The 24,424-nt window shown below is 47.5% G+C and overlaps 1 protein-coding gene across 1 annotated transcript in view; it reads left to right on the top strand.

The window, feature by feature from the left end:
* Window positions 1–24,424, top strand: part of RFX4 (regulatory factor X4) — a 131,711-nt gene that overhangs the window by 65,173 nt on the left and 42,114 nt on the right. Inside the window, exons 5-9 of the mRNA XM_036300786.1 lie at window positions 3,577–3,638; window positions 7,674–7,887; window positions 9,262–9,339; window positions 13,008–13,171; window positions 22,842–22,942. Coding sequence (XP_036156679.1) covers window positions 3,577–3,638; window positions 7,674–7,887; window positions 9,262–9,339; window positions 13,008–13,171; window positions 22,842–22,942 — 619 coding nt within the window. The remainder of the gene's footprint in view (window positions 1–3,576; window positions 3,639–7,673; window positions 7,888–9,261; window positions 9,340–13,007; window positions 13,172–22,841; window positions 22,943–24,424) is intronic.

The following is a 24,424-nucleotide window of genomic DNA, read 5'->3' on the forward strand; positions in this document are numbered from 1 at the left end:
ACAGGGGTCGCCTAAGACCATTCTGCATATCAGATATTTACATTACGATTCATAACAGTAGCAAAATTACAGTTATGAAGTAGCAACGAAAATAATTTTATGGTTGGGTCACAACATGAGGAACTGTACTTAAAGGGCCAGAAGGTTGAGAACCACAGCTATATAACGACAGCGTAAATGTAGTTTGAGTTCTGCTCTTTCATTTAACATGATATCATAAGCATTTTCTGTGTTGTGAGAGTTTTTGTTATCATTTTTAAAAAAATATATTTTATTGATTTTTTACAGAGAGGAAGGGAGAGGGATAGAGAGTTAGGGAAACATGGATGAGAGAGAAACATCAATCAGCTGCCTCCTGCACACCCCCTACTGGGGATGTGCCCGCAACCTAGGCACATGCCCTTGACCGGAATCGAACCTGGAACCCTTCAGTCCACAGGCTGACGCTCTATCCACTGAGCCAAACCGGTTAGGGCTGTTATCATTTTTGATGCCTTTATATTTTACTGAGTATATATCTAATCATTTATTTAGCCAGTTATCTATCACTGGACATTTATTTTGTTTGATGTTTTTTCAGTTTTGCACTCTCACTGTGCATAGCTTTTTCTTATTTTAGGTTATTTTCTTGGAATTCATCGATCAAAAAGTGTGAATAATTTTTATTGTAAAAATGCTCTGGGGAAGGGACGTACTAATAATGTTATCAGCCACATATGAGCATTTCAGACCTGCCACGCCTAGACAGCACTCAATATTATCATTTTCTAACTGTTAGTTGGTATCAGAGCATTGAACGCGGCCTTGTTGTTGTTCCTATTTGCATAGGAGAAATTTCCCAGACTGAACTATAGGAAAGTCTCTGCTTTTCCTCAGCAGCTGGTATGCGTCTATCTTATAGATACATGGACTCTTGTAACTTTATTGCATTCTCTTCTTTGCTTGGGTTAAGAGGAGACTCAGTACCCAAATCACAACCCACTTTTAACCAACGAGAAAAATCCCTTGGCCCCCCCCCCCCCCCCAGTTTATATGCTTCCAGTATTTACCCTCAGTCTCTGTTGGCATTTCTCTATCTGTCCATCATTGTAGCTTTGTGAACAGCTGCAGATCTCAGCTCTGGAACCAGTCATGTGATGTGAGTCTGGAGGGCTTACTTGGCCAGAAGTTCAGAGTGGCCCTCGGTGCTGGGGCCACGAGATCCTGTGGCCTTAGACTGCCTAACGCAAGCATGTCAAACTCAAAGGCCAACATGGGCCAAATAAACAAGGTTTAAGCTTATGTGGGCTGCAAAAAAAACAAAAGCCTCAATTTTCATAGAAACGTAGGTTTATTTCGATAGAGACATGCTGAATACAAAGGGCTGAAATAAATGAGTCATCGTTAACATAAAATAATAGAACATTTTTATAAAAATTAATCTTTTTTTCTTGAACATTAACTTACCAGACACTGAATAACTGCACCAAAAAAAGCGTAACACAAATAAACCTATTTTTCTTGTTCTTTGAAAGCAAAATATTTCTTGTTGTGCACACCAAACAAGTCAGTCCAAGACTAATGACGTGGCCATCGGCTGCTAATATATTCGCTGCTGGTATTAGTGGAGAGAAATGGTGTGCCTGTGCGGAAGGCGCGCAAGGGAAATGAATGCAACACGATTATAGTCATCAGTCGTTAGCGAACATTGTAGTTCGTTAATAATCATGTATAACAGAATATTGTAAAAATTAAGTTACAAAATTTTTATTAAAACGTTTCTGGGCTGCAATAATATTCGTTGTGGGCCGCATGTGGCCCTCATGCGGGTTTGACATGCTTGGCCTAACGGGACTGAGTACTGGAGAGCCCTGCCACTGGCCCTGGTCAGACCCCTTCTCAATACACTGCCTTTTCCTCGGGTCCCAACAACGAGAGGGGCGTACTAGTAGACAACGTGAGAAGCCCAGGTCCTTAGCTTACAGAGGGTAGGGTTGAAGAAACCAGGGGTATGTTGCCTACAAAAGTGACACCATTAGAGAATTCAGAGAATCATCGTATCATTTTCTTAGTATCCACACTGTGAGATAACATTTTTGAAGCCCTTTTTACCTTCAAAAGTGGTCTCTGATGTGATCTTACTAGATTCGCTAACCTTTCCTGTGGGGAATGCAGATTTTTTTTTTAAATATATTTTATTGATTTTTTACAGAGAGGAAGGGAGAGAGATAGTTAGAAACATCGATGAGAGAGAAACATCGATCAGCTGCCTCCTGCACAACCCCTACTGGGGATATGCCCGCAACCCAGGCACATGCCCTTGACCGGAATCGAAACTGGGACCCTTCAGTCCGCAGGCCGACACTCCATCCACTGAGCCAAACCGGTTTCGGCTTTTTTTTTTTTTTTTTTTTTTTAACCCATTATTGAGGCATTACTAAGTTTCAGGCACTGTTGCAAATTATTTACATACATTTACTTTATTCAATTTTCACAAAAATTCTCTAAGATTGGGGTTATTAGTCCCATTTTACAAATGAGGAAACTGAGCCATTTGAGTGTTAAATCACTTGCCCAAGGGGCGTCCTGCTCACCAAAGGCTGAGCTGGGATCTGATGCAGGTGGCCCAGCCCCAGCACCTTCGCTCAGGACCTGCACTATCCTGCCTGCCCACAGACACCAGTGCTGGGAACCCCAAGACCAGGCCGAGGCCCTTATGGGTGTTTTCACCTTGCCCGACGGCCCCTCCTCCCAGGCTTCTGGCAGGTCTGTGTGGCTGTCCTGGGCAGCAGCAGTTCCCTTCCTCCACTCTGCAGACGACTAGTGATATCCTAGCGCAGCAAATAAGGATCCAGCTCTTTGCATGTGCTAAGCCCTGCACCAGGTCTCTGCTCTCATGGAGCTTTCGGTCTACTGAGGGTCGGGTGGGGTGAGAAGACATAAAGCAGGGCCGCATGATAGCCAGGGGCTGCTGTGCCACTCTGCGTGGCTGGTCGGAGAAGGCCACTGGGCCGAGGGCCCTCACCCAGAGGCCCACGTAATGCAAGAGAAGGAGCCCATCTGGGATGGACAGTTGCGTGAGATTCCATGTGGGCACGGGGAACTGTGGTGCCAAGGCCCCCAGTGGGGAGCAAGCCTGGTTGTGTTTCGGGACTAGGGGGCAAAAAAGCCAGTGTGTCTGGGCCCTGGTGAGTAAGGGTGAGAGAGGGAGGAATGAGGGCCAGAAGGTGAGCAGGGACCAGGTTACAGAGGCTGGGGTGGGCTTTAGTTCCAGGTGGATGGAAGCCACTGGGGTGCTTTAAGCAGGGGAATGACAAGTTCTGGGTGCACGGTTCTCTCCCTACATTGTGAGTAGGAGGGGTGAAGGACAGAGTGCCAAGTGAGACCCTCAAGAGCTAAGGCCCCACTATCACTCAAGTTCTCCCCCCTCCCCGACCCTGGTCGCCTTCTCGGGGCCCGGGGGCTCCTGATAAGTCACTGCAGCCAGCGATACCCGCGATGCCTGTTTTCCTCCCTTCCTGAGATTGCTGATTGTGAAACCCAGTCCCTGTGCTCCCATCTCTTCCCACGGTAACTGATTCTTGTGTTGCCTTACAGATCATAAGGCAGCAGTTTCCCCAGTTAACCACCAGAAGACTCGGGACCCGCGGACAGTCCAAGTAAGCACCGGGGCCCTTCTGCCAGAGGCCCCCACCCCAGGCCAAGCGAGCTCTGCCTGCAGGCCTGGCGGGAAGCCTGTGTCTGGCCATGGCACAGGGCAAGGCTGGTGAGGCGGGGAGGGAGGGTGGGGTAGGGGGAGGTGGTTTGAGACAGCAGGGCCCTCTCTTCCAGCACCCCTGAGAGAGGCTGTCCAAAGCCCAGGACCATCTGGGCCTGCTAAGGAATCCGGCTTTTTGCCACCCTGCCTTTAGGCATTTGTGTAAAATCGTCTTGAGCATTATTTACAGAAGCACCTTGTAGCTTCTTGGTCAACCTCCAGGTTTACCTGGATTGTTTCGCTGAGCGAACTCTCTGCTCTCATAGCATCCAGCCGGCCAGAGGAGCAACCTGCCCCAGGAAACCTGAGGGGGAGAAGGGGGATAGGTGTACCCACACTGTCGTGCACAGGGCATACGGCGTACCTTTCAGCAGTCCGTGAGCCAACCAACCACTGTTTGCTTCTCGCTTCCTGTGTCAGAGAGAGGGCGCTGCGGGTCGGGAGCACAGGAGCAGACAGGACTGCCTTCATGGAGCATATGTTCTCGTAGGGGAGACGACAGGAAAAAGACAATTTGGTTGCAAAAAGAGGGTTGTCCTAGCGAATAACAGCGGGGGAGTGGCCCAGGACAGCCTTTCCAAGGAGGTGCCCTGAGGAGCGAGAGGGATGGGTGGACACCTGCCGACCAGCTGTGAGCCAATGGGAAGGGAACCTCCACCCATACTGCTCAGGCTTCACTAAAATCTGCAGCTGTAAAACTTGCCTCACAGAGTGTTCCAAAATTGCTGGACATCGGTAACTGGTCCACGAAAAGGGTGTGAGGGCCATGTAAGTTTGGTAAGCGCTGAGTTTTGAACAGATTCCTGGAGGCAGGACTTCTCGGAACCTTTATTATGCTAATGCGCATGGTGACTCCATTAGAGGGTGCCTTGTTATGCAACATTTCTAAACATTTTGACATGTTAAGTTGCAGGTCAGCACATAGTGACTTAGAAAATACTGAAAATTTTTTCAATAAAAACCACCACAGAAGACTCGTAAGACTTGTGACCAAGGGTGATCCAAAAGCAGCATGTCCAGTGCTGCCCTCCCCCCCCCCCCCGGTCCCCCCCCCCCCCCACACACACACTCCTGCCAATCCTCCCAGTGTGGGCTTAGCTTTGGGGCCAAGTTAAAGAAAGTGGATGATCAAACTGGGAAAACCCATTGTTTGCTAAAGTCCTGAAAACACCGAGACTGATTTATTTGTGGGGCTCAGAAGCTCTGGGGGTGATGTCCAAGGAGATGTACAGAACAGCTTTTGGCCAGGGACGTTTTGGAATAAATTTCGCATAATCTTCCATGGCGACTACTCTGGAGAACAAATCCTGTTTATAGTGAGAAATTCCAGGGTCTGTTTTAGAATAAGGCTTCAGCCTTGGTAAGGGTAGAGAGTACAAGAGCCGCATTCTCCCTTTCTTGTTTGCCGGTTGGCACCCAAAGGGCAGTTTGAGAACCACTGGTGTGGTGGTTGGTTGAATAGATAGACAGTGGGTGGATGGAAGACAGCTGAGTGCGTGGAAATGAATTCTTTTTCTTCTGCTCCTGGTCTGAGGAGAGTCATTGACCCCAATACATTGTTGCCCATTTATTTCTAAGAGTAGAAATAGACAGTGAAGCTAGAACAGGAAGCTTTCCGGTCTCCATACACTTGGAGGAAGTTTCCCTCTGTCTACAGGTGAGAGCCTGGGTGTTTTTTGTTTGTTTGTTTTTCTTTAACCTCAAGGTTGGCAAATTGGGCAGCACTTCTTTTAAAATTCCACGTGATTTATTTCATGGTTTCCTCTCCATAAGGATCATCCAAGGTTGGTCACACCTCCAACCATTTGAAAGGTAATAAGAAGCTCTAGTCTCCGACCTGCTGGTTGGTTTTATTAAAAAAAAAAAAAATCCCTCTGCAAGTATACCTGGGCAGCCTAAAGGGGCTGGGGCTGGGGCTGCGGGTGGGGATGACCAGGGAGGGTTGTTGACCTGCCCTACAAAACTAAAATACATAGGAGAATTCAGAAGCCATCAGAGCTATAGCTTCCTGTCGTCGTGGATTTGAGCAGCACACACTCTGAAACATCAAGCAACGGTCTGATCTGAAGTGTTGCTGCTCTCTCGGTCTTAAGAGGTTATGGAAGGGAGCTCTGTAACCTGGGGGAGGCTGTCATAACTGCCTTTCCCCTGAAGGGCACTCGGAATGGCACAGCCCCTCCCCCTCCCGCTGGGCTGGGGGGGGGGGTGGGGGGGCAGGAAGGGCAGTTATGACAGTTGGGAAGTAGAAGGCGCAGGAGGCAGATCAGCTCCCCACAGAGAGAGCTTTCTGGGAACTATCCGGACCTGAAATGAACTGGGCTCCCTTGGGAGGGCCTGGGTACCTCGTCCCAGGAGGCATTCAGATAGAGGCGAGATGCCCACTAAGCAGAAATATGACAGAATGGTACCTGGAGGAACGGGGGTGTGGGGGTGGGGGAGGGGGGGTTACGTGTGCTTGTCCCTCCTCCCCGTGACGCCTTTGTGTTGTGTTGTGACTTCTGTGGGTGGAAAGGAATCGTTACCGTGTTGCCGTGGTTCTGAAAGCTAGATGGGCATTGCTGTGTGATTGTGAAAATCTCCTCTCCAGAGTCTCTGGGGCGGGGCCCAGGAGTCTGCACTTTAATATGTTGTGTAGGGGATTCTTGCTGTCAGTGAAGTTTGAGAACCACTGGCCGGGTGGTTAAAAGCCCTTTGGAGGTTCAAATCCTGCCTCTCCTGCTTACGGGGTGATCTTGGTGTATTATTTAAATTCTCTGGGCCTCCGGTCCCTCGTCTGTACAGGGGGATGATCATTAGTTCCAGCCTCACGGGGTTGTGTGAGATTAAACAAGGAATGTGCGTGGAAAGCACTTAGCAGCCTGTGAGCCGCTGTGGTGGGCACCCCGTGTACAGTGGCAGAGAGCGACAGTCCCTCCGGGGTTGGGGAGCCCAGAGCCGGAGTGGAATGCAGGTGCTTCCCCAGCAGGCTGGCCGCCTCTAACTGACGGCCGTCAGGGCTACCCGTGACGCTGTGTCAGTGCTGGTCGTGGGCCCCATCCCATGCATGGTTCAGATCCGTTGGCCTGGGAAGGGGCCCGGGACGCCCACTTTTTCATTATGCTCCATGAATGGCCCTGACAAACGTCCAGGTTTATAATTCCCTGCGCAGTGGTCCTGGCGAGGGCTCTGGTGGGACAGACCTGTGTGCGAGACCCAGTTCTTCCCTGAAGCAGCCGTGTAGCCTTGAGCAGACTAAGCTTTCTTGCCTCCATTTCCCCATCTGTAAAAAGACTGTAATAGCTCCCATTTCATAGTATAGTTTTACAAATTAATGTGCAGAAAGCACTTACCAAAGTGCCTAGCACAGAGCAAGTGCTCAACAGGTTGTAGCTAAAATCTTAAAAACCTCAAATTAGGTTTAATGGGAAATACTGCTGTCAGTAAACCCATTTTGAGTTCACAGAAAGTTCCGGGCTTTGCTTTACATTCAGTGTCAGCAGAAGCACTGAATTTATCTGTTTAAGGGTACAATTCTTTATGACCACCATCCATTAAGGAAAACAGACCCAGTGAGTTTCTCTTGGTGGTTTGCAGCCATAAACCCACCTTCTTCGTGGGTCTTCATAGAGGGGGAGGCCCACATGCCCTCTATGGCTCGATAGGAGAGATTAAGTACAAATGGAAATTTTTTTTTCATCCCCCTTTCTGCTTTGCAAAGTATTTGACTTAAAATTTTCTGTGGGAGGCAATTTTGGTTATTTTTACCTGCGTGATTGATGGCTGGCAACATGGAACTCTGGTTTAATTCCAGACTTCAGAGATGTCAAGCCTCACCAGAGAGTTAGCGCTTCTGGCCCAGGGAGGACGGGCCCAGGCGCCCGTGGCCTTGGGCACCCCTGCTCAGGAAGCGCCACCTGATAACGTGCCTGGGCTCTCTCTCTCCCCCACTGTGGCCCAGGTATCACTACTACGGCATTGCTGTGAAGGAGAGCTCCCAGTATTATGACGTGATGTATTCCAAGAAAGGAGCCGCCTGGGTGAGCGAGACGGGCAAGAAAGAAGTGAGCAAGCAGACGGTGGCATATTCACCCCGGTCCAAACTTGGAACGTTGCTGCCGGAGTTTCCAAATGTCAAAGATCTCAATCTGCCAGCCAGTCTGCCGGAGGAGAAGGTGATCACATCCGAAGGGTTCAGGGGAGGGTGGTTTATTGCTATCTTTTTCACACCACACACGCACACAACACACATGCACACACACACTTAAACTGCAAAATGGTGAGTTTAAAAATACAAAGCTAGAAATCTGAATCAAGCATGGACTTTCACTGATAGTAATGTGTCAGTTCGTTAGTTATGACAAATGCCCCATATTAATGTGAGATGTTAACAACAGAGATAACTGGGTGTGGGGTTATAATATGGGAACTCCCTGCACTATCTTCAAAACTTTACTACAGATCTATTATTATTCTAAAAGAAAAAGTTTACCTACCTACAACCTACCCACCTACCAACCAACCTACCCACCCATCTCTGAGTTACACGGCCTCCTGCCCTCTCCTCTAATGGCTTTGTTATAAAGCTGATTTTCCTGTGTGCTGCCCAGGATAAGGTGAAATCACAGTTCCGTAGACAAGATTTTCTAGGTATAGCGATTCATTTTGGGCCATAGGGTACCTGGAGGAAGTTATTGAAAACACAAATCTGGGGACTTTTCCCTGGGTCGTCACAGGTCTCACACACCTATCCTGGTGCAGCCAGTGCGCCAATAGGTGCGGAGCTCCTACTGTCCCCACGTGACGCTGGGAGTTGGGGTGGCGGTGGATGAGGCAGGAGGCCTGCTCACAGTCAAGCAGGGAGCCAGATGGTTCCAAAGCAAACTACGTTTATATTAAGCACATGTCTGCAAGAAAAAGAATGCAAAGAGTACTTTCCATCTAAGAACTAGATAAATCCTTATTGTTTCTCAAATGTGCTTTTTTTCCTCCACAGACTTCTTACACCATAGCTTTGAAATTTTTGGATAAGAGGAGAGGGGAGAGAAAATTCTTTTGCTAAGCAGATTCCAGAGGATTGCCAATGTCTCCCTGATTGTGGCAAAAGCACCTCTTATAAATACACACTGGGTTTTAACTTTTCACTCTCTGAACTGATGAGGGGAGTTTAATTCATAAGCGCTGCTGAGCTCTCCTATGTGCCAGGCCCTGTGCGAAATGCCGGATAAAAAAGCACGAATAATGTGCCATTTTATTCTCCCAGAGCCCACAGTTTCATGGGATGGAGAATGGGGACAGAGAGTGCAACCTGTGTTTTCCATACCAAAAGTCAGTGTTCTGTTAGAGAATCACTCCGCACAGCAGGTGCTGTGTGAGGGTCAGTGAGCATCACCTAAGGAAAGCGAGTCTCTGTGGGGTCTTGCAGGATGAGTAAGAGTTAGGTGGACTTCATCCCCTCAGCAGGGAATAAGTGAGTTGAAAATTGAAATTCCAAGGGCAGCAGTAACATGTACTAATGCATCCCGTCCTTGTTGGTCCCTCCCCCACAGGTTTCTACCTTCATTATGATGTACAGAACACACTGTCAGAGAATCCTGGACACTGTGATCAGAGCCAACTTCGATGAGGTAGGTCAGCAAGCGCCTGTGTTACAATAAAACGACTCCTGTTTCATGAGCTGCTGCTCGGTGCCTGACCCGGAAGCCCCTGATGCACATTGTCAGCTCACTTAATCCTCACAGTGATCCTAGGAACCGGGCACCGTTGCTGTCCCCACTTCATAGACCTTCGGTGTGGCTAGCAGGTGGTGTGGGCTTTTCCCAGTCTAACCAGTGAGCTGCATCCTGCCTGATTGGCCTGCGAGGAAGACAGTTTTGTCAGGGTAGCATTACATCCAGAATTACAGATTCAGGAAAGCTGGAGGAAAGCATTTCTGTATTTTGGATTTAATTTCTCCTGAGGCTCGTCCACTGCGGCGCATTTGGAGTTGGCTACCGGTCCCCTCCATTCTCAATATGGTCCACGTATGTATCAAAGCCTAGCGCTAGTAGGGGACTGAAAGAGTTAATTCAGGAAACTAACTTTATAGATTTTTTTAAAAATGTATTTTTATTGATTTCAGAGAGCAAGGGAGAGGGAGAGAGAGAGAGAGAAACATCAATGATGAGAGAGAACCATGGATCAGCTGCCTCCTGCACGCCCCCCCTCCCCCCCACACACACACACACTACTAGGGATCGAGCTGGCTGGCAACCTGGGCATGTGCCCTTGTCCGGATTGAACTTGGGACCCCTCAGTCCGCAGTTTGACGCTCTGTCCACTGAGCCAAACCAGATAGGGCAGGAAACTAACTTTAAATAACCACTTTCAATTATTTGCCTCTGATTACTTCACCTCTTATGCTTGCCAAGAGTCAGAACTTCTTCCTTCTGTCTAATAATGTTTCCACTTGTTAAATGCCTACATGATCCAGGCATTTTATAGAAGGGGTGCGATTTCATCCTAACAATAGGTAGACACTATTATCTCCATTTTATAAAAGCTGGTAACTCTCATCTCATATACTTAGTCCTGAGCTCCAGATTCAATTGACATCTAAGTAAACGGCCAAACCAGAGTGCTAACTTTCTGCCCCAAATTTGCTCTCCAAGTCTTAGCTTACCACCACCATCCACCTAATCACTCGGGCCACAAACCTCGATTCTTCTCTTTCCCTCACTTTTCATGCCCAGTCCTGTCGGCTCTGCCTCCAGATACAAACACTGTCTGTCCATTTCACACCCAACTTCCAAGTGTCAGCTCCTAAGCTTTGCACTGTTCCCTCTCCCTCCTTTTTCCTCTCACTCCGAGGATCCGATACCTTTGGACATTAAATGGTCTAACGTGCACAGAGCAGGAAGGGAGGTCTGGGTAAAACACCCCCTACAAAGGCGGCTCCAGAGAAGGAGTGCTGCTCAGGACAGATGCCGCAACAGACATTGGTTTTCCACAGATTTGTTTTACACACGCAGCCACTGGTCTTTACAGAATTTCTGCTGGAAATCAACTGCTCACATACTAAAAGACTAGGGCTGCATGCAAGGAACACGTGGAAAGGCAAATGAATTCAGAATGTACCAGATCTTAGGAATCAACTGGGCTGAGCTTCCTCCTTGGAGTTGGAAGGGCAGGCAGAGGCTCAGGACTCAGCCTGAGACCAGTGCCCGGGGGGGGGGGGGGGGGGAGGAGAGGGTGTCAGGGGACAGCAGGGGGTCCTCTGGAGGGCAAGCACCTTGTGCACACAATGTGGCCATCTCTCAGGCCCACACAGAACAACCGCCAGCCACCAGGTGTCCCAGTGACAGGTGAGTGGAGCCACAGAGGATTCTGGCTGGCCGACATTCAGATTTAGGCAAGGGTGTGCCAGATGCTTAGGATGGAACACTGATTTGGGCCTAGTAGTGCCTCCATGATATAATAGTGATAGCTAACCTTTATTAAGCATCTAGGACATGCCAAGCACTATAATAAGTACTTTTAAGGAATCATTACCAAAACCTATGCGGTAAATAGAAGTAATTCCCATTTTCCAGTGAGGAAACTCGGGTGTAGAGACACCACACCCTGGTTGGTAGTGGTGCTAGGACTGGAACCCTGACCGGCGATCTTCACCCATCTGCACTGTCGTAGTTTTAATGTTCAGTCTGGATGAGAACTTTGCCATATTTTCACTGTCATGGAATTAACAGAACTGTGACTAGAGTTTCACAATTTACAAACCTGACTGCATCCACCACTTTGATCATGTTTTTGGCAACTACCATTTTCCCTGTAGGAAGTCAGGGACATGCTTTTCTCCCCATTCCTCACCCCCGAAGCCTCCCACACAGTGTCGACACTGGGAAGTCCAGGCAGGCCATGGATGTCGGAGAAGTGAGAGCAGGTCGCCAGGCTGGGGTCGGGGGAGCCTGGTGAGGAGAAAGCAAGACCCACTCCTCGGAGGGGCCTGAAGGACACTGCAGGTCACCAGGGCGGGGGCAGGAAGCAGGGAAGCGGGCAGTCTCAGGAAGTGTAGAAGCCCAGTTACCATGTGACGAACAAGGCATCCACAAGAGACAGGCAGACAGGGGCTCTATGTCACCCATTGCCTGGCTTGCTCTCTGGCTTTGGACAAGTAGGTGAATGTCTCTGCAGAATGGGAGTAATGAGTCTCACTGTAATAGTATTACGAGTATTAAATGAGAGAACCTATGCAAAGTATCTGGCATATAGTAGGCACTCAGTAAATAAAGCTAATGCCAGTAAGGGTACCACCTCCAAAGTACTGGGCGGGGGCACTGAATTTTCCCCTGCCTTGGTTCAGGATGGATAGGGGAGCCAGGGATGTGAATAGTGCCGTGGGTGGGAGAGCGCCCCCTCTGGAGGAAGGAAGGATACAATAGTCCAGGAGCCAAATGGAACCCATGAGAGCACAAAAGTTCAGTTATTCCCCCACTTCAAGATGAGCCAATGTTGGCTAAAGTCTACTCTGGTAGACATTTTTACATGTTATTATATGTACAGGTTAACCATCTTCTACCATGTCCCTTCACTCACCTTATCTTGTTCCACCCCTCTCCCCGCTACTCTGCTCTCTCCCTGACCTCCAAGTCACACACTAAAAGACAGGTGTCAGGGCCATCGGGGGTTCTCTGCTTTGGAAGTTCACTCAGCCATTAGTTCATCAGCACTCAGCTTGCGTTCCTGCTGTCATATTAACAGTACCTCCACATTTGAGTGCTACTGTAGTCCTGATCTGTGCCATGCTGCTTACTGCCCAGATACCAGCGTCCAGCATCCTTTAATGGCACCACCCCGCAGGGCTCTTTGGGGAAAGGGAGGCATTTGGATATGAAGAAAGCCTTGCACTTTACCCAGTTCGAGGCTCACAGGTTTGAGTCAGGAGATTTTTGTTGGTAGCACCTACTCTCTTCTCTTCCAGACTTATTCCTCTTACTAGCAACTCATGGCCCCGGTTTACAGATAAGCCCATAGAATAGTAAATTCTAGTAATCTGAGCTTTTTAAAAACAATACCCCACCTTCCCTTCCTTAAATTCTCCCCAGACCACAGTAAGCACGAAGGGGGTGAGGGGTTAAGGAGCTAGTCCTCTCCCAGGGCAGAATAGACCCAGGCTGCCAGGCCACACACGTGGGCAAGGAGGTCCTTCTGGGCCTCCCGAGCCACACCAGGCTGGGGTGGCCTTGGCCGAGTCCCAGGCCTCTGTTGGGAGGGCCCGGTGTGACCTCATGGATCTTCTCTCTTTGGGTCGATACAGGTTCAAAGTTTCCTTCTGCACTTTTGGCAAGGGATGCCGCCCCACATGCTGCCCGTGCTGGGCTCCTCCACGGTGGTGAACATCGTCGGCGTGTGTGACTCCATCCTCTACAAAGCGATCTCGGGAGTGCTGATGCCCACCGTGCTGCAGGCGTTACCCGACAGGTGGGCACACTTCTCATCTCCCCTCAGGCTGGTCCCCAGCATTTACTGCTCCTGCTTCTCTTTATTGGGTTCTAATCATGCACTGTCTGGGGCCTTCCTTGTTTGGAAAGTCTCTAACACAAAGCCATAAAAGGAAAACCCAGTGGTAACAGTAAGCACCATTAACATTATGGGTTTTTTAAATTAAAATTTAAAAATGGTTAAAAATTCAAAGTGTATAATATGGTATACAGTGAAGAGTCCCTCCTCCCCCTCTCTTTTTCTCCAGACACCAGGTCCCCTGCCCAGAGCATCATCATTTTCTTTAATGTGTTGCAGGATTTTATTTGTTAATGTTTTATTTAGGTTTTCTGCATCAAAAGTCATAAATAAGGTTGGTCTGCATTTTCTTTTTGTGTTTAATCTTTGTCAGTTGCTGGTATCATTGTTTTTTGTTTTTTGTTTTTTTGTTTTGTTTTTGTTTTCATTTTTGTTTTCGCTTCATAAAAGGAAGCTGGCAGTTTCCTGCCCCCTTTTCCTAAAGTCTAAACCAGTTTAAATTGTATTGAAATGACTTCTCTTGAAGATTGCATAGGATTCATTCCCTTTTGAAGCCATCCGGGCCTGGTAAATTTTTTTATGGGGGAAAATCTTCAAAAACTTGCTTCTTTTTTTCATATAACAAGTGCTCAGTTTAGATTTTCTATTTTCTCTGAGGCAAGTTTTGATAAATTGTCCTAGAAAATTATCCATTTATTCCAGATCTTTAAATTAATTTGCTTAGGGTTGAGCAAAGTGGGTTTGTGCACTCACTGAATTTCCTCTGTGTCTGGTTATTTCTGCTTTACTATATTTTAGTTTGTGTGGTTGTGCTTTCTGCCATTTCTTTGTAGTTAGCTCACCTAATTTTATTATTTCAAGAAAAAAACCTTTTGGATATACTTATTGATGCCATTATTTTTTCTAGTGTATTAATATCTGCTTTTATTTTACTAACCCGCTCCTTTTCCTTTCTTAAGTTTACCGTTATTCATTTACTCAACAAATACTTATTGAGTGCTTCCTGTGTGCCTGTTCCAGTTCTAGGAGCTTCAGTTCTATTAGTCACCCCCCCCCCAAATTAACCAAAAAATAGATGCCTGATTTATTTACACTTTTTACCCTTGCTTTATAGCATAAGTATTTCAGGCTTAGATTTTTCTTTAAGCACTGTTTTAACTGTATTCCATAGGTTTTGATATGTAATATTTTAATAATTGTTCTTTTTTAACTATATTGATTTGGGGTTCTTCTGTGGCCTAAGAATTTAAAAAGAGCATTTAAAATTTTCCAATTGTTAGGAGCTAGTGTTTTCTGGTCATGTTATTTTCCCTTTTATTGCTTTGTGATTAGAGATTTCTAAACTATCTCTTTGAGACTTAATTTAGGTTTCCCCGGTGTCTAACATATGGTCATTTTGTTACACTTGAAAAGAAGGAGCACTGTCTTCAAGGTACCACTTTCACATTTATGTATTTGGACCAAGTTTGTTGTTGTTTAGTTCTGAGACGTCTTCCCACTTAGAAATTGAATAAAAGTGGCAACAGTAGGCACCCTTGCCTTCTTTCTGATCTTAGAGGAAAAGCTTTCAGCTTTTTACCATTGAGTGTGATGTTAGCTGTGGGTTTGTCATAAATGTCCTTTATTGTGGTGAGGTATGTTCCCTCTTTATCCACTTTGTTGAGAGTTTTTATCATGGATATTGAGTTTTTTTTCAAATGCTTTTTCTCCATCTTATTGAAATGATCATGTGATTTTTATCCCTCGTTTTGTTGATGTGTTATATCACGTTGATTGATGTGGGGGTATTGAACCCCATCTCTGGCACTTGATCATGGTATATGATTCTTTTAATGCACTGTTAAATTCGGTGGGCTAATACTTTGTTGAGAATTTTTACATCATGCTCCTCAGGAATATTGGCCTATAATTTTCCTTTCTTGTAGTGTCTTTGTCTATTTTAGGTATCAGAGTAATGTTGGCCTCATAGAATGAGTTTGGAAGCATTCCTTTGTTTTCAGTTTTTTGGAACAATTAGAAAAGAATAGGTATTAATTTTCCTTTAAATGTTTGGTAGGATTTGCATGTGAAGCCATCTGGTTTTGGGCTTTTGTTTTATTTAGTTCCTTCCTTCTACTAACTTTGGGCTTTATTTGTTCTGTTTTATATTTCTTTAGGCACAACCATAGTTATTTTAAATTCCCTGTTTGATAGTCTGGTTCCATAGATTGCTTTATCTCTTGGGAGTGGGTTCTTCTTCTTAATTTTTTGTGTATCTTACAATTTTATATTGACTGCCAAACAGTATGTGGAGCAGTACAAACTGAGGTAAGTAGTATGTATGCCTGGAAATGAGCATGCCTTTTCTTCTCCCAGGCTCTTAATGTGAGGAAGTGAGCCAGGTTATTCAGGAGTTCACTGGGGTTGGGTTTTACTGTTGCTATGGTTACCTTTCGTATCCCAGCAGATTTAAATTCTTTTGGAGTGCCTGTGCTTAGGCTGGAAGTTTGTTTGTTGAGGGGGGTTTTTCAGTGTTACTGCTGCATCCTCAGCATTAGGTCTCCCGTGTACCACTACTACACTTGTGAGCCTGTTTGGGGATGGGGTGAGGGCGGGGTTCTCTGTTATCCTGACGCAGTCTCAAGTAAGCCTGTGGTTTTGGCAATCAGAGTTGGGCATTTTCAGTGATCATATCCCACTCCAGAGATAAATCTCTAGTAGTTTGAGCCCATGATGGTTTCTGCCAAGGTTAGAAAGCTTTTCCTTTTCTTCCTCCCCTCCCCGGCCACCTGCAGTGAGTCTCTCCCGGCACCCAGGCCAACAGTATTTCCTGCCCTTCCCCTGGCCACTGGAGGCTTTTGTTCATAGGGAGGGTGGTCTGAGTAGGGCTGCATGCTTCTCTACAGCAGTGGCTGCTCCCCTCTTCCAAGCTGCTCCTCAGAGGTGGGCTTCCTCCTTCTCCTCTCCTGCCCCAGTTCTTTGTGAGCACCTGGCTGGGCCCACGGAGAAGACCTTGTAAATAGATGTGAATGTGAATGTCCTTTGCCTCTGTGGCTCCCAGAGCTCCATGTACTCATGCTACTTCACACTTGGCCTTTAGCAATTTAAGCTGAATTCTTCCTTGGCTATGGGATGTCCTGCTTTCCTCCCTCTAACACAGATGAGCCAGCTCCCAAATCCTGTCTTTCCACAAATTCCAGGCTAGGTGGTTGTGACCTCAGTTCTCTGATGGGTTAACAGAAAAATATGATTTTATAGATTATCTGGCTTTTTCTTATTATGGTGGGAGTGATGCTCTTTCCCATTTTCCACATTCTAGGTAGAACAGCAACACACCTAAATAGGCCAATAAAGGTTGCCTCCAGGTGGGATTGTGGTCCAACTTTAATGTCGTGCTTTTATGCATTTTTCAAGTGTTCTACCTTAAGACTGAATTATTTTTATAATCATATGTCTAAGCGTATGCATGTACCAAATTATATATATATATATTTAATGAATGAATGAATATTTGAGTCCTGTGCACATGCACGCGCGCGCACACACACACAGGCCCCTTTAGGTTTTGAGTTATTAAATTCTTGTACATTGATCAAGTGAATTAGATAATAATTAAATCTCTGTCTCCATTTTTCTAAGAAGGAACCTCCTGCAGGATCTGTATAAGTGTACACATCTTTATAAGAGAGCTTCACATGCTGCTAATACTGCTTACTAGGTGCTGCACACACACAAGGCATTCATAGTTTATTATAAAGCAGTGCATGGGGTACAAACAAAGACTAACCCCTGCCTCCTCCTCTGTAATTGTCTTGTTTTTGTAGAAGTGAACGTTGAAGCTTAAGAGCTGAAATCACTTGTCCATCTTCACCTGCAAATAAATGAAACAGCCAGAACTCAATATTCATTCATTCATTAAACAAAGGTGTATTGATTACTATACTGTGCTAGGTCCTGGAATGCAGCATTAAAGAATATAAACGTGCACCCTGCCCTCACTGAACTTACAGTCTGCCAGAGGAGACAGTTCTTTAAAATTACATAGTTAATTACCAAAATGACCTTTGGCTTATAAATCCAGTGCCTTTTCCATTAAATCAGGAAGACAAAGTTATTGAAAAGACCAGCTGACTTTTCAGTTGTTTATATTCATTTGTCCCTCACTTCTTTGCACGCCTTCTGTGTGCCTGGCCCTGTGCCAGGCCCGGGGTGGGATGAGAATCAGGTCTAGCAGTTCTCACAGCCCTCCTTGCCCAGGCTGGGGTGCGGCTGCCAGACCATCCGCCCCTTCCTTCCCTGCTCTGCAAAGCATTTTGAAATATGCTTTCTGGTGAGTAAGTGACAACATAATAGAGATAACCATGAATCATGCACTCTTATTTGCAAAAAAAGATAGATCCTTCTCAAACTTGGGCTTTTCACCTCTGTGACCTCTCAAGGGGAGCTGGCACAATGGTTGTTAATAACCATTGGTCTAGCAGATGTAAGGAAGCATGTTTGGGTGTAGGGGCTTGGGGATGGATGGGCAAGAAGGGTAAGGTATCAGTGAAGCAAAGAGAAGACTGAAATTCTAAGCAATAGCCAGGCCTGTGGCCGAAAAGCAGCAGGAGGCCCTGGTCTGGACGAGGGGAGTCCAGCATCTCAGGTGCCTGCGCAGTGTGGGTGTTTCCATCACCCAGCCTGCAGCCAGGCTTAAATCTTGGCTCTTGCACTTATTGCTGCATCTCCTTGGCAAATAAGATAACTTATCTGAGCCTCAGTTTCTCACCTCCCTGCTGGGAATAACAATCGCACCTACTTGTTGGGGAGGGGTAAGTAAGAAAATGCGTGTGAAGTGTTTAGTGCTTGTCACCTTGCACTCATTAAAAAGTGGCTGCTATTAGCACGCTTTGCTGTTGTACCAGCATCACTGCTGGAGGTCATTCAGGCAGTTTCAAGTGTGGAGCTAAGATGCAGGGGGAGGGCGGAAGATGTGGGAGCATCGGCAGGAAAGGGAGGGAAAGGATAGGGATTATGCACCCCTGTGCCTGTGCCTGTGCCTAGCAGAGTGCCTGCTACAGAGGAAGTGCTGAATAAATGTTGAAGACTGAGTGAACCCAAAGCCCTGCATGTGCTGGGCAGGCCCTGGGAGAGCCAGCCTGGGGAGGAGGAAAGGGGAGGGAGTGGCCCAGGAGGGAGGCAGGATAAGTCAGCAGAGGAAAAAGTCAGGCTGCAGCAAGTGTACTGTGGGAGGAGGTATGTCAAGAAGCGGTGTGGTCCTCATCCCCTGATGTTACAGGAAGGAGGCGTGGGTGGGGAGGCATCTCTCAGACCAGGTGATGAGGGGAGGCCAGCTCCTTGGACCCCCTACCCCCATCAGGGCAGCCTAGATGTTTAGGTTACTCAAAGTCCTGCAGCCCCACGTCTGAGTCCCAAAATAGAAACTTTTCCAGGCAGAACTCCCCTTGCCTTTCTTCAGCTTAAGCCAATCAATTGCACCAAGTGAAAGGCCCCATCAGCAATCCTACTGCTTACTTGCTGCTCCCAGACAAAGGCCAGCTCCCCACTCCAGCCGCGAGTAATCCTCTTGGATATGTGTCATGGACGGAGAATGGCAATGTCCCCACCAGTCCAGTAGCCACAGGAGGGTCACTCTGGACACTTCTCTAGATTCTGACCTCCGTTAAGAGCAGCCAAATGTTCTGAGATTTAATCTCAGAAGTCGGGTCCAATGTGCTACTAACTGATACTGGTTTAGAAGCTTTGCTTTGTTACAAGTGGCAGGGCTTTGGGTCCACTCAGTCTTCAACATTTATTCAGCACTTCCTCTGTGCCAGGCACTCTGCTAGGCACAGGCACAGGGCGCATAATCCCTTTCCTTTCAGGAAGACATACTTGACTTCCTTCTTCCCTCACACACCCACATCCACTCACCGGAAATCCTGTTGGCTCTGCCTTCAAAATATTTTAATCTGACCATATCACATTATTTCCACTGGTACCACCCTCGTCCTCCCTCTTGCCCGGACTCTTGCAGTAGCTCTGCACAGCTCTCCCTGTCTGTCCTCACCCTCCTACAATTGATTTGCATCACAGAAGCCAAAAGAATCTTTAAAACATATGGCAGGATTGAGAGTGTTGAGATGGTGGGGAGAGCTGGGAAGCTGGTCGGGAAGGGAGCCAGGCTGCTATCTGGGGCAGCGGCTTTCTAGGCAGAGGGAGAGGGAGCAGCAAGTGCAAAGGGCCTGGTGAGGCTGGCAGGGGTTTGGAGACACAGAAAGGGGGCTAGTGCCCGTGGGAATCAGGGGAGCTGCGGGGAGGGGCTGAAATCAGAGAGATAAAGGGGAGCATTTGGGTAGGGCCTTGTGGGGAATACATCTGAGCTGGGTGCACCGGGGGTTGGGAGCCATTAATCCATTTGTTTCACTTAACAAACATTTCTTGAGAGCTTTTTTGGAGGTTCTAGCAGGGGAGCGCAGCTACTCGTATACCCTTGACTGAAGACCAGTCCTCTCCTGGGGGCGGGGGGGGGGGGGGGGGGGAGGGAGGGGCTCGTCCTCTTTGACCGAGCAGCTTCCAGCTTCGGGAGGGACGCACATGGATCAGTGAGTGAGGAGGGGGACACCCGCCTAGCCAGCCAGATCAGCCCAATCAACCCTGGCGATCAATGGGGTGACAGATGTCGCAGCCAGATCGCCCTCACATCCAACAAACATTTCTTACGTGCCTACTAGGTGCCTGGCACTCTGCCAGGTGCTGAGGCTACTGTGGCACACACAGTCCAGTGGGAAGGATGGAAGTTAGTAGATAATCGCACAAATGAGTGCATGATGACCAACTGTCACAGCTCAGGGCCCGTCCAGAGGAATCCTTGGGGGCTCTGACCCAATGATGGGGCTTCAGGGAAGGCTTTCCTGTGGAAGTAACACCTGGTCTGAGATCCGATGGAGGAAGGGGAGCTGAGTAGGTAAAGAGGAGTGGGATGAAAGGTTGCCAAGGTCACAGGCCCTGAGGTGGCAAAGACGGGGCAGAGGCCCGTGGGGCTGAAATGTGGATGAAGGGAGGAACCACACAGTGAGGCTGGAGTGGGAAACAAGGCTAGAGTGTGAGCTTTGGGTGTGAGGATGATGGTTTTCAAGCAGAGGTGAAACAGATCAGGATTGCAAGTGCTTTGGCACAATCCCTCTGACTGAAAGATCGGGTGGAAGTGGGAAGGTGAGCAGCACAGGGAGGCTCTGAGGAAGCTGTTACAGGGGCCCAGGTGAAGGATGAGGACAGCTTGAAGTGGGAGAAACCTGGAGGGGGCTGAGAGGTAACTTAAGATAAAATCTGTAATGCCTGGCAGTGGGAAGAGAGACTATTTGAGTCTCACACTAGTTGCACTAAAAGAGGAACAAGGAGATATTATAAGCTTCATAATGTGATGCAGTGGGCAGCCACCTATGAAGCTTTCTATGCCTAAAAGAAAAAAAATCATAACTGAACTTAAGTCTTTAGACCTAATTGCCACTTTGTAGAAAGCACACAGGATAGGTGAGCAGGTAAAATGCACCACGAGGAAGAAATCAGACTGTGGGGCATTCCAGGGAATAAATAACATGAGGGTGCCCATAAACCAATGGCATGAAATAAACTTTTAAAGAGACTTAAGAAATAGAACAAGGCAATGTTATATTTTTTATACAATGTGTGGACTTTGTTTGGATCCAGATACTAACAAACTAGAAGATTTATTTAAGAGAAATTTGAGTACAGACTGAACTTTAGATAATCTTAAAGAATTACTGTTCATTCTGTTAGGTATACTAATAGCATGGTGATAAATTAAAATGACAAACCGTTTGCTAATTATTGAAGCTAGGTCATAGATATTTGGAGGTTTATTATGCTATTCTCTTTATCCTGGGGTATATTTGAAATTTTTTTTATAATAAAGTTAAAAACAAAGTTCATGGAAAGTAGAATCTCCACGAAGTAGGGAATACAAGAAAAGAACCAGCTCTGACGGGGAAATGATGAGTTCAGTTTGCATATGTTGAGTTGGATGTGCCTTTGCACTTCCAAATGGAGGAGTCCTGAGTCCTGCTCTGGAGATATCACAGTGACTGTAGATGGTGATTGATGCTGTGGGCATAGAGAAACTACCCAGGGCAGGAATCCAGAGGGATGAGAGGACCCAGGTCTAGTCTTGAAAGAACTGGAAGACATAACGGCCAGGTAGAGGGGGCTGAGCTTTGTGATTGAGGGGGAGGAGCCAGAATTCAGAGGGTCGCAAATGCCAAGGGAAGCAAATGTGTCCAACAGGAGGAAGCAAATGTGTCTAACAGAGCCGAATGCTGCTCAGATGTCAAGCAAGATGAGAACCAAAATGAGTCCACTGGGTTTGAGTCAGGGATGGAGGTTGCTCCCTGGGTGAGGGACAGGAGTGAAGAGGAGATGACAAAGGGGAGACAGAATCTAGACAACTTTGAAGAAGTATGTCTGTGAAGAAGAAGAAAGAGGGTCGTAGCTTGAGGAGTGAAGAAATGAGAGGGTTTTTTTGTTTTGTTTTGAAGACGAGCCAATGTTGGAGCACTAAAATGTAGAGAAGAATGACCCAGGACAGAGGAAGAGGTGGGGCATAGGGTGGAAGCGGCAGTCAGTAATGTGAGATTCCTGAGAAGGCAGGAGGGGCTGAGATAGGGGATTGGCTCTTTGATTCTATCAAGAAATAGGGGGTGGTGAGACCTGCTGGTAAAGAGTGGGAAGTAGGCGGATTGGAGGTGTGAGAGTCTTGGGAGAAGGTAGGACTTTGTCATGGAAAAAGGAAAGAATGTATGAGCAGAAAAACATGGTAGGACTGCCCAGTGGGCTGGAGGTTGGTGATCATGGTGGAACAGGAGAGTCGGTGGGAGACTGAACAGGGTAGCGTTGGTGGAAGGCAAGGATGGTTGTATGTCAGTGTGTGGAGAGGTCCCTGTGGCCCGCATGACTAAGGAGGACTACATGGAGGACACTAGAGTGAGGGCTCTGTGCAGGTGGGATCCTGAAAATGGTGCTCAATGTCTTTTCAACTCCAAATTTCCATCTCACATTGTAACCTACTGCCCTTCCCTGACCTTTCACCCCTCCAGCCCCCTCCCACCTCCTGCTCCAAAAAAATCCTTAACTTCCCAAATCTGAGTTCAAGGTCCATGTCAGGATTGCTTGCAAGTTAACAATACGCTGTTGCTTCCTAGTCCTTTCCAAGCAGCAAGCAGTTTGGTAAGCCTGGGCCCAAGCCAGGTGGGCAGGCATGCCCATATGCTGCCAGGGTTCCTGTCCGACTGGGGGCTGGGACAAGCTGGGCAGCATGAGGAGGAGGGGCCAATTGCAAATCGGTGCTGGGAGGCCCACTGGCCACTGTCTTCACCCCTTATAACAGGCTCTACAGAAACACGGAGGATGATGCTTTGCTTGCAGAAAGTTCTGATGGCTGCCCAGCCTTGCACTGTGCCTGCAGGGTCTCCTTGTCCACCAGCACGGGCACAGAGCACATTCTGCTCATGCCCTTCTCAGACCCACCAGCTCTGCAGATCGGGGCTGCCAGCCTCGCCTCTGAGGTTGCTGCTACGAGTGGCACCTGTTGGTTGCAGTCTGGTGGAAGGACTGGGCCACACACGAGGCACTTAAAATGTATCCTTCCTCTTTCTAGCTTAACTCAGGTGATCCGGAAGTTTGCCAAGCAGCTGGATGAGTGGCTGAAAGTGGCTCTTCACGACCTCCCAGAAAACCTGCGGAACATCAAGTTTGAACGTAAGTGCTGAGTTTGGGAGTGGAGGGGAAGGGGGAAAGCAGTTTTGTGCCAAACATCTTACATAAAATAATAACAACAATAGCTTCCATTTACTGTGTGTTACTACAAAGCACCAAGTATTATGCTTAGCACTTTCCATACATTAACTTGTTTAATCCTCACAAAATGTTTCTTACGGGTGGTACACCTGCTTTCATAGAAAAGGCAACAGGCTTAGGGAGGTAGTAAGTAGCAGGGGCCAGATTGCTCCCAGATCTGTCTCCCAGCACAGAAACACCAGCGTTTCTGCTCATCACCTCCATGGGCCTTCTCTCACTCATTCTTATGCCACCTCTTCGGTGTCGGACACAGTGTTGCTGTTCACAGATGGGGCTTCAGTGTTGCTGTTCACAGCCAGTCACTAGAGTTCCGGAGTCCAACTCCCGTCTGTCTAGCCCCCAGACCCGGAGATTCCCCTGAGTGCCTGCCCACAAACGAAACTGGTCGCAGGAGACAGAAAACAGCGTGGGTCTCACATATCTAATGGCCTGCCTAATGAGCAAGCCAAATTAATATTTCTCATAGGGGTTGGGACTGCAAATCTTCTCTCTGCTGAGTGGTGCCCTTACTCCCCAGCGTTGTTTTTGCCTGAGGAAACTGGTCCAATTTCTGTCCTGATGTGTCTGCACTAGTGGGAAGACTCACTATTAAACAAAGGCGAAATGATTTCAAGCAAATCAAAGTTTTAAGATATATGTTTCTTAAAACCGCATTTGAATACAACCTGCCTTTGCCCTAAATCGGTGCCCCCAGTAAAAGGAAGGAGATCAAATTACCTCTCTCCGCAGGCGGAGGGGCCCTTTCAGCGGCTCTGAGGCCGCCTGCGGTGCCCATCACCTACTGATAAAGCCCACTTTATTTCACGGCTCTCAGTTCTTTTCTTTCCCCCAGCACTAAATTCCACATCACAAAGTTAAAGAAAAAGTAATTAAGGAGAAGGATTAACGATTGATCAGCCTGGAAAATTAGAAGTTCTTCTGTCCCCTTCCCCCACCCCCCCCATTCCTCCACCCCACGCCTTATTTTTCAAACCAAGCTGGCTCCAAGTCCAAATTACAATAATCCCAGGGCCACTTCTGATTGTTTCTTGACCAGTTCAGAAATTAATGAGAAGAATACCCGTGCCCGTTTTAATTACGCTGACAAAACAAACCTGTTGAAAGTTGGCAGTGAGGAGCTTTTGGGACCTTCCACCTGTGGGTGCCCGGGGACACACACTCTTCCCAGGGAGCCTTGGGGTGCACCTTGAAAATGGGCAAGGAGTGGAAACACACACCACTCCAAATGATGGTAAGAATGAAGACCCTGGGCAGGCACGTGGCTTGTCTGCTTCAGAATTCACGGAACAGGACCACACCACTTCAAATCATCGGCCCACTGTGTCACCATAGGACACAGAACCATCAGAACACGCACTGGGTCATGGAGTTCATTTGCTAAAA

The sequence above is a fragment of the Myotis myotis genome, unplaced genomic scaffold (assembly GCF_014108235.1).
Source record: "Myotis myotis isolate mMyoMyo1 unplaced genomic scaffold, mMyoMyo1.p scaffold_m19_p_3, whole genome shotgun sequence".
Taxonomy (NCBI): domain Eukaryota; kingdom Metazoa; phylum Chordata; class Mammalia; order Chiroptera; family Vespertilionidae; genus Myotis; species Myotis myotis.